Source organism: Centruroides vittatus, unplaced genomic scaffold (genome assembly GCF_030686945.1).
Source record: "Centruroides vittatus isolate TY-2023 unplaced genomic scaffold, ASM3068694v2 contig_951, whole genome shotgun sequence".
In the NCBI taxonomy this organism is placed as follows: Eukaryota; Metazoa; Arthropoda; class Arachnida; order Scorpiones; family Buthidae; genus Centruroides; species Centruroides vittatus.
The window spans coordinates 1-11,123 of record NW_027122630.1 but is presented as its reverse complement, the minus strand read 5'-3'; the positions used below and the strand labels follow the sequence as shown (position 1 = coordinate 11,123).

Sequence of the window (11,123 nt, the reverse complement as noted above, 5' to 3'; positions counted from 1 at the left end):
TTGTTGGAAAATTAAGTGAAAGTGCCGTTTTTCTGTCTTTCAAAGTCTCGCAAATAGGAAGAAACTTTTAAAGCGTATAATTGTATTGTTTCTTCTCCGGTCACGTGTTTTTCGAACAGGCGTGTATGCTTAAGGTGGAAATTTTATGCAGATATTTCATTTTAAAAAAAATTTTGTTAGGCTTAACATCGATGAAAATTTAACGCGAAGTAGGTTAACAGCGATATACTTATGTATTAATTACATGGGATATACTAATATACTATACTAATAGTGTATTTTTCATACTTTTCGGTTATCCGTTTTTTCAGTTATCCGACCAACCCCAGTCCCCAATTGAGTCAGATAATCGATGCTCTACTGTATTTCACTAAAACAAATTATAACTTTTCGATTACGAATGTAATAATAGATTGTTTGATTAACATTTACTTCGTTATTTTTACACTTTTTGCCAGCATTACTATAGTCTTGCTTTTTGCATTTTGACAAACTTATTAAATCTTATCAAGAGTTCAGCCAGGCACACAATAGAGAGGCCATATGATGAGGAAGAAACTTGCCAGGATTCTTTCCAGATCCACTTTGTAATGCTTATGATAAAAACTGCGTGACTATTTATAAATTATATTTTACATATTAAATTTACAATAACATAAATCTGTCTGTATAAATCAAAAAGTTAGTTTGGATGTTTGTTTGCTATACACTTCTAGGCCTTTCGACCAGTTGCTACAGATCTTGGCAATTTTGTTTAAATTTTCCTAACTTAGATAATGGCGCGCATTCCATTTCAAAATATATATTGAATTTCTGTAAATCAATTAATTTTTATTCACATTCGATTTGTTTGATGTACACGTAGCGCCCTCTTTTGTCATAAAATATAACAAAATTAGAAATTAAATAATTATTTCAAATTTATATATATATATATATATATATATATGTGTGTGTGTGTGTGTGTTACATTTACTTAATTACTGTGACAACGATACAACCAGAAACAGCAGTTACTCATTACATTATTACTGAGACAGGAAGCAGATAGCACTTGCCTGTGTGCAATCCGAAATGTTACTCTGTGAAAAGTCTATAAGTATTTAATTTTCCAAATCTAACGACTCGGGTTTTTCATATCTGAACAATACTTTTTTAATTCTAAAAGCGCCCTTCTCTAGCCGAGTGCATACAACCATTCGACAATTGTAGGTAGGTAATTGTGAGTTCGGGCATCGTCAACGGGCCGACCACATGGAATTTTCCAGGTTTTTCTTTTACCTAAATAGATAGCATATCATAACAGTTTTCGAGAGTTCATCCCTCTCGCATATCGCGTGTGGTGTTGTTGTAACTAAATAAATCAAACTAATTGTAACGAGCGATTATTTATAGTGACTTTGTCAGAATGCCAGCCTGCAACTTGTAGTCACAATATTCTCAATTTTTTAGTGGTTGTTTTATTTCTGTACATAATACTTTTCCCGTTAGCAATAGAGTTCTGCCCCAACTTCGCAGAGGGAAAAAGTGTGATTCCAAATAACGTTACTTCCATTCTAAAACGGACATGCACATATAGTTAATCTGGGCCTCCTACATCCTGTATTTTCAACTGTAATATTGTCCTTTATGTGTCCAACTACTATCTTGAGATTTAGAGAAGACAGATAGGCAAAGATAGAGACATACGTCAGTCAAAAATTTATCGGTCTACAATTTTTTTAAATTACAGTCCAATAATATTTGTATAAACGCAATATTTACGAATAGATACTTTCTACATAATTTATACCATCTGTTGCAAAAATATAAACATCTTATTATAACATAAAATTCTTAATCAATACCCAGCAAGATGATACTTAATCTATGCAGAAATACCTTATATCACTGAGAAACTGAAAAAGACTTTGTTTCCTCTACATCATTAATTCTTTAATAACTATTTTAATTATTTATTATACGCTCATTACAAATTAAAGCAAAATTCAAATTTTAAAAAATTTCCTTTCTTCTTACGAAGTTTTATGAATTTATTTTTTTTGAAAATTTCAAAATTCAACTTAATTTGATACTTCATTTTGAACATAAGTTTTGTAAATTTTGTAGAAAGAATTACATATTTATTTAAATTCTTCTTCTAAAGTTTATTTTGAAGTTGACGGCTTATCCAAATTTAAGTATTTCTTTTTGTCCTTAACCATCTCTAATCTGCTTCTGTTAATCAGTCTAACTGTTTTCAATATTTCTGTATCTTCTGTTTCTTCAATTTCCTGTCAAAAATAACAATTTAAGGTTAGAACGAAAGCACTTTATGTAAGACAATTGATTTCTCTTTCACATTCCGATCAATATAAACAATTGACAGTAAACAGCTTTTTCTTATATATGCTTTAATAATACTTTTATATTGGTCAATTACTTTACTGAAATTCACATTTAAAGTGATCAAATATCCGCCTGTATTGATATGTTAATGTAACTAATTTTAAATACACTAATAATAATAAATTCATAACTGATATAAAAACACATAGATTAAAGGTTTTTTAATGAATTTATACGTTATATATCTTAAATAGTTAATAAGTTACTGATTTTATTGTCTGACTTTAAAACCCAAAAGTCGTAAATATTACTTTTCGAAAATCATGAAGTATTGCCGTATTTTCAAGTTACCTAAGTATTTCCGGAATGTAAATCTGTATTACGAGCGTTCATTTATAAGGATGAAAAAGGATACATCATTAAATATTTCTGTTTCGGCATATTTTATTCTAATCTAACATATTTTTTTTATAAACTATAATTCGAAAGTTATTGGTAGGAAAAATACTTTTCACTGTACACAACAGGTAAAACAGCATGTTATTCTTATATTTCTGAAACCCCGACAATGTAAAAATCTTTTTCTAATGCTCATTTCTCCAAATAAAATCATGTAATTATTATTCGATTAAACAGTGATTACATGGTTAATAGTTAATCGATAACTATTTCCTTAATCAGTAAAAATTGTAATATTACATAAATTACCATTGAAGTAGGTTGAGCGTCAGCAGTATGAGTGTACTTATGGTGTAACCAATTTTTCTTCCAGTTTGTACTGAAGGAACATTGATTACATTGGTATAATGTTTCAGAAGAATGAGTACGATTCTCTCCAAAATTGTTTTTAACACGTTCCTCATGAGTTACTTCTGTTGACGAGATTTCAGCAGGATTGTGCACATGAGATTGCGAAATATTCTGTCCAGAAGATGAAATACGCTGTGACGTGTCTTCTCTTCGAAATTGCTACGCAATTAGAAAATACAATTAACTGGACAATTCTATTTAGAGTTTATCTCTTACTTTTTAAATTGCACTCAATGTTCAGATTTGAATTCTGAGGCGATAATCATATACGGTAGATGATTACATGCATTTTTTAAACAAAATACAATCGTTATGACTCATTGATTGAACGATAATTATTTTTTGATATAAGTATAACAGATAAAGATATCATTTTTTATAACAGAATATTCGAGATACAATTGCTTTTTAAAGCATACGTTTTTGTTACCTGAGATGTAAGTTTTTGTTTTGAATGTTGTGTGAGCTTGTGAGTTGTTAAATTTCCCTTCGTTGCAAATCTTTTCGAGCAACTGTCACACTGGAATGGACGTTCTCCTGTGTGTGTTTTCCTGTGTTCTTTTAAAGCGTATTCTGAGTTAACTCGTTGCTTGCACACCTTGCACGTATATTTTTTCAAATTCCTGTATTTCGGCGGAAGCTATTGCATAAAATTATTTAAAAAATTTAATAATCATACTTTTGATATCAAATTTTTCAGTATAAATTAAATATGTATTTATTATTGTAATAAATGATTTTAAAACTACGTAAGAAAACTATTTATATATTACTTATTATAAGTTAAATTTGTTCCTGTAAACTATAACATTCGTTTATAGTTTCGATTACCACAGTTCATCAGAGAAGAAACGGCTCACATAAAGAGCAGATTTGTTGTATTTATAAGTAATTTTTAGGTAAATAAGTGTTATATGTAATAAGTTTGGTGTTTTTGCAATTATTCTACGTTATTAATAATGCGACACTGAAAGTATTTTAAAAGATTTTTTATTTTTACTTTCATTAATACAGAGAAATCATTTAAATTTTACAATTTAAGTGTATCCACTTTTTCTTTTAGTTTATCTAAACCAAGACACAATTCTGCCATTAAGTATAGGAATAAATTTTCACGATGGGTAATGATGTAATTACGATCTAATTTTTGATATTTTATAATGTAACACCAAGAAAGCTGACGTTGAAATTCGTCAATGAACTCTTGGTCAAGCTTTTGATAACGGGAAACAAAATTCCAGTTTAGGAAGTCTTGTATTTGACGTAAAGTTGAGGTTTTTAATTGTTGGTATTTTAAGAGTTTTTTAATATCAAATTTATGTACGTAGCCAATAATAAAAGCATCCGAAAGAATTTGGTGTTCGGCTACTTTATTCCAATCAAGATGGTCGAAAAAAGTTGTAAGGAAATGATCATTTAATATTTGATATTGACATATTAAATCCCATTTTGCATAGTTAATATGCTCCCTAATAAATGAGGGTAGAAATTTGTAATTTTTCCATATGTGGTTCCAATTTAATTTATTCGCGAATTCCCTAATAAACTCTTCAGATAAATTACGTCGTCGACTAATTGTATCCCAGTGGACATAGTTTTGAAATTGACGAATAACGGTTTCGTCTATGGCCGAAGATGAGAAAGCTTTCCAGTCAATTGGTGTAGCGGCTATAAAGAAATAAAACATTTTATATTATTTGCTGCTTTATTCAAGTACATATTCTGTATACATATAAGAGTGTACATTCTTGAGTATAAAATGAGGATTACATATATTATATTTGAGTACATTACAAAATAATATCAAATATTTAATTTATAAAACATTTTATATTATTTGCTGCTTTATTCAAGTACATATTATGTATACATATAAGAGTGTACATTCTTGAGTATAAAATGAGGATTACATATATTATATTTGAGTACATTACAAAATAATATCAAATATTTAATTTTTGTTACAAGTAGTTATGATCATTATGAGTTCCAAAATTTTCTTTTTTTCAGATACAGTATCTTCTTTTTTTTCAGATACAGTAATTTCGTCTTCAAAAACTACTTTTTTAGTAATATTATAGTCTTCAGTATCAGAATCAGACAGAATTTCTTTACAATCATCAAAATTTATTTTTTGAGAAAAGGTACAGTCGCCAAACCCTTGTTCATTTCTGTCTGTCTCGCTTAATGATTCCATTTCTAAAAATACTGGATGTGAGATTTTTTCGAAGATAATTTGTGCAATGGCAGTTCCACGTTCAATAACAATATTTTTGGGGCCAAAGTTGTACATCATCACCCCAATATTTCCACGATAGTCGGAATCGATGATGCCTGCATTTATTATTATGTTATCTAGCGACAAAGAAGATTTTGGAGCCAATCTGATATAACATTTATTATTAGGTATTTCGATGGCCAGATCAATAAAAATAATTTTTTGTTCATTCGAGTTTATTTCAAAACCCTTGACACAAAAAATGTCATATCCTGCTGCTCCCTCTGAAGCTTTAGTGGGAATTTTAGCAGCCTCGCTTAATTTTTTAAAATATACAAATTCTAGAAAATAAAATATTTATTATTACATTTATAAACATTAATATTAAATTTATATTTTATAAAATATTACATTTCATACAATTACATTTTATGAAATATTTGTTAAATATTGGTAATGTTATTTTATCATTTATTACAAAAAATTTACATTCGTATATTTTATTATTTGGTAATTTTAATGATGCTGCTTTATTACATGTTTGTTTTAAACACGAGTAAGTTTTACTACAAATACTATGTATTATATAACTACATTTTCTTTTGTATACTATTATAAAGCCATATTGTGGAAATGATGAGGAATCTGCAAAATTAAAAGTAAAAATTGTAGTGCCCAAATGATAGTGCATCTATTCCATTATCTAAAATAAATTTTTTATCATAAAATGGAGAAAGGGAAATTTTATTTTGTAGATATGTTGTTACTATATGATTTTTGCTTTGAATTCCATATTGTTGATGCCTTAATAATTCTGTATTAAACAAAACTTCTTTATATTTATCATGATTAAATGTTTTTACAACAGATTTTTTAATTCCCTTGGCAGTTTTCTTATTTTGTTTATCGAAAATATAGGAATACATTTTTGGTTTCAATGAGCAAAATTCAATTATAGGTTTCGATAATGTTTCATCTTTAAAATATCCTAGTTTACTTTTGTTCGCTTCGTTATATAATTTATGGTTTTTAGGGTAATTACTAAAATCGAAGATATCCGGGAATGATTTAAAATCTTCGTATACATCATTTGTATATATTTGAAGTGTTAGTGAATCCGTATCGGTATATAATAAATGTACGTTTTTGCCATATCTATTTTTAAATATTTTATAAAATGTTTCGTAAATATGCAATTTACTTAATTCTAATACGCAAAAACCAATATAAATTGGTTTGTCTAGAATTAAATTAGGTTTTTTCATTTTAAAAATAGTAAGGTTATCATTTATAATTTTGAAATTTTCTACAGATGGCTTAGCTAGATATCTGCGATACTGATTTAATGTCGTGGCTGCTTTTAGGTTAATACGTTTTCTTACGTTTTGACACGTTTTGCCAAAAAAACTATTATTCATTAATTTAAAAAATGATTTGTCAAAATCGTTAGTCGATTCTTGCCGTTTTTTATTATTAAAATATATATATTTTTTAAGCCATGCACTTTGGGAAAATGCCAATACTCTATGAATTTTGGTTATTATTAGACCTTCCTCTAGATAAAATTTTAAATTTCTATAATGAATTACATAGTTTGTTTTATCAAAAAGAGTAGGAATTAGTTTTTTATTATTACTATATTTTAAATTTAATTTTTTTAAGACTGTTTTTTGGTAATTGGATAATAAATTGTATGGGATATGTGTGTGTTCAGCAGCGAGTGGCAAATTATCATGTCTGTCATGAATAATTTCAGGATATTTTAAATCAACCTCTAAGATATATCCTATACTATTTTTATTTGATATATTAGGTATGTCTAGAGCATCTATTTCATCTTTGTGCAGCCATCGAAAATTATTTACGGGTAAATATGCACTCATTACGAATCCGTAAAGGTTATTCGCATCTATCGACAGAATATAATTATGAGGTTGATTTTTATCATATGTGTCGGGTATTAATGGATTATTTGCTTTTGCAAATCTTTTTCCCGCTAAACTTATTCCGCCCCTAATTCCACTTTCAATGAAAAGGTACATATCTAAATCATTAAATAATTCCAATTGGATTTTAGTCATTTTTAAACCACAGTTCCATGTTAAATCGGGCGTAGTTATGAAATATACAGGATCCAAATTATAATATGTTAAACTTAATTTTCTGAAATTCTGAAATATATCTGCCAATAATACTGTATCAACATATTGGTATAATTTTAAATAGTCTTTGAAAGTTTTACAATTAAATTTATCCCAAACTAATTGAGCATGATTGTAATCATCATCTGTAATATTTTCTCCTAATAATTCATTATAAAAGCATTTTTTTGGGGGTAGTTGTATTTCATTTAATATTTGCTTATTTTTAAAATAGGAATACGGAAAAATTCCTTTCCTTTTTAATAATTCTCTATATTTGCTGCGACGAAAAAAATGATTAAAAATTGGAAAATTATAATTTGCATTTTTTAAATTGTCAGTCAAAACTGAAAGAGAAGAATTTAAAAACTGAAAACTGTCAATAAATTTAAAATAATCTAATGAAAATGTTGTAAATTTTTCAGAATTTATAGGAATAATTTTGATTTTTGAAAATAATTTAGAGGGAATATTTTTAAAAATTAAATGCGAATCATAACCTGAAAAATTGTGCAATATAATGGGGATAAACGTTTTTAGTCGGTAATTTAAATTGCAGCAATTATGGGCCCACCCCCGAAAAAGACCTGTCTGATGATCATGATCCATTACACGCAGATCATTATCACCAAATTTTTTTTTACAAATATGACACAAATGTTTAAAATTATTGGAAACAGTATTTAAATTAATTTCAACATTGCGATTTATTTTATCTAACAAATTATTCAGCTGCATTTGAATATCAATTAAAAAATTATTAACAACATTATCTCCACAATAAAAATTAGCATATATTATTTTATCCTCATTTTCAATAATTATAATGGAATAACATATAGGTTTATGAATTTCAACAATTTTAGTACAACTTATTTTAGGGTCTATTTCATCAGAAGATACCTGTTCCAAAATTGATTCAAAATCTGCATATATACAGATTGCATGAAATAATGACTTTTCATGTGAGTGGAATTTTACAATTGTATTGTCTCCTTTTGGAGTAGATACTTTTTGATATTTATGATTAGAACAAAATTTTATATGATCGTTTAAAGTAGTTTTTCTTTCAAAACCATTTAAACAGAGTTTACAAAATTTTCTTGCTGATGATTTATCAGACATTAGTCTATTAAAATTCCGGATTAGAAAAAAATGAGATTTATACAATAACAAATTAATTTCTTTTTCAAATTGAAATTTACTTATATAGATTGGATAAATTAATTTCTTTTCATACCCATATACATGAATACTTAGACAATTATTTTTCTCAAATGTGGGAATATTTTTCACATTTATGGGAAATTTTAAACGGTTTAAATTTAAATATTTTAAATATTTTCTATATAAATAAATAGAATTTCTGTTACTACTAGTTGAGGGATATAAATGTGCAACTATACAATATAAAAAACATTGGTTATCTGAGCACTTTATATTTAATACACAACGTTTGAGAACTAGATGTTTAGGAAGAATAATATGGCCGCAGCCACCAATTTCATTTTTATATATCCCAATATTGACATCTATAAATATAATTTCTTTTAGTATCCACCCTGATCCATATTTTATAAACTCTTCAATATAATTTAGAATTGTATCAAATGCATTTCGTAATTTTTCACCAATCATATATGAGGACAAAATATGCTCAACATGGCTAGAAAAATATACATCTTGATACTCTATAATATCATCTTCTTTATATTTTAAAAATTTAGTTTTTAAATTAATTAAAAATTTCCTTCTACAAACAAAATTATCATTAACTAAAATATCATAAATATTTGATGTTATTTTTTCAAAACAGACAGCTGGATCTATATTTTCTAAAATAAAAGCCCTATAAGTTTTAGCATACCCTCTAAAAGCTTTTTTCCTTAAATTAAACATTCTGATCTAAATGTTCAGTCATTGCATCGAAAGCTTTTTTATATAATTTAAAGTCCTTAACATTGATATTATACTTGTTGGGCGGATAATTCCCTTTCATTTTTGTTAATGATATATACCAAACTGACTTGAATTCGATGACTTCCATTGTTTGATTGTCGCATACTTTTATCTTAAATGGCCGAATTTTAGAACATTTTGCAGTATCTGTAGACAGGTCTAGGTCAAACTTTTGTTTTTTTGATTCATCTTCGACATTTTTAGGTTTTGGACCTCTTTTTTTGCCCACATTCTGTTTCATATTAAAATCAAATTCACATTCTATATAAATATTAAGTAATTAAGTAACTTATTAAGTAATATTAACTTATTAAGTAATTTTAACATTTAAAAATATTTTAAATAAAAATTATAATATTACCATCAGCAGACGACATGATGCTTTATTCGTTGTCTTTGGAAGTCTTGTAGAAGATATTTTTCTCAATCTGGAGTTACAGCTTTTATACAAAATAATAGGGCGTGGTCAACTGATTTTATCTTAGGTGTGGCCGTGTTTATGAAGGAAAAATATATTTAATTTCGGGCGTGGCCGGTTGAGAATTTAAAATAACTATGTGACCATAAATTATACTTACGAAATAGTTGGGCGAGGTCATGTTTGTGAAGGAAAAATATATTTAATTTCGGGCGTGGCAGTTGTAGAAAGCAGGTTGAGAATTTAAAATAACTATATGACCATAAATTATACTTACGAAATAGTTGGGCGAGGTCATGTTTTTGAAGGAAAAATATATTTAATTTCGGGTGTGGCAGTTGTAGAAAGCAGGTTGAGAATTTAAAATAATTATATGACCATAAATTATACTTACGAAATAGATTTCTATCTTTGGTGGAGTCAACATTTTTAATAGCTGTGACCTAAATTATGAAATAGATTTATATCTTGGGTGGGGTCTGCAGAAAGTTGGTCAAGAATGTTGGGTGTGTACTGAATTTACAGGAAAAAAACAACCCAAGCGTGCACAATATAAGCTGCGATAAACTTAAGAAAACAACCATATCAAACAAGCAAAAGTAAAGGAAATCTCAGAAAAGATATTCAGAAAAGAAAGATATACTAATTTCAAAGCAATGGTAAGTATTTAAAATAACAGTTTATAATTTAGATTTAAATTCTTATAGTATTTAAATATATTTCATTTAACAGGCCACAGGAGGAAATTCAAATTTTGAAGCAGGAAGTAGTGATTTTCCTGTAAGTAGTATTTAAAATAATATAGTTTATAATTTAGATTTTTATGATTTTAAATATATTTCATTTAACAGGAAGATAATGTAATTGATGTAGATTCCCAAGTAAGTATTTAAAATAATATAGTTTATAATTTAGATTTTAATTTTTATGATTTTAAATATATTTTATTTAACAGCCATCAGGAGATAGTTATGACAAGACTATGGATGCTCCTGTATGTAGTTTAAAATAATATAGTTTATAATTTAGATTTTAATTTTTATGATTTTAAATAAATATAGAGTATAATGGATTTAATTAATCGAAGTGAAGTTGATGCAGTTACTCCTGTATGTAGTATTTAAAATAATATAGTTTATAATTTAGATTTTAATTTTTATGATTTTAAATAAATATAGAGTATAATAGATTTAATTAATCGAAGTGAACTCTTTCACAAACAGGGAATACAAGTTAGGGGGGTAAAAAA

At 27.1% G+C, this 11,123-nt stretch overlaps 1 protein-coding gene and 1 long non-coding RNA gene across 2 annotated transcripts; one reads left to right on the top strand and one right to left on the bottom strand.

Moving 5' to 3' along the window:
* Window positions 1–2,147: 2,147 nt before the first annotated feature.
* Window positions 2,148–5,434, bottom strand: LOC136985127 (zinc finger protein ZFP2-like). Its single transcript, XM_067282329.1, has 4 exons — window positions 5,153–5,434; window positions 3,569–3,778; window positions 3,037–3,297; window positions 2,148–2,273 (listed from the first exon to the last, which is right to left on the bottom strand). Exons 1-4 carry the CDS (start codon window positions 5,432–5,434, stop codon window positions 2,148–2,150), a joined length of 879 nt encoding a protein of 292 aa, XP_067138430.1.
* Window positions 5,435–10,363: 4,929 nt separating this feature from the next.
* LOC136985126 (uncharacterized) lies at window positions 10,364–10,986 on the top strand. The gene is made up of 4 exons (XR_010882285.1): window positions 10,364–10,533; window positions 10,607–10,658; window positions 10,730–10,755; window positions 10,830–10,986. It is a non-coding gene; the product is annotated as an uncharacterized lncRNA (long non-coding RNA).
* The last annotated feature ends 137 nt before the right edge of the window (window positions 10,987–11,123 follow it).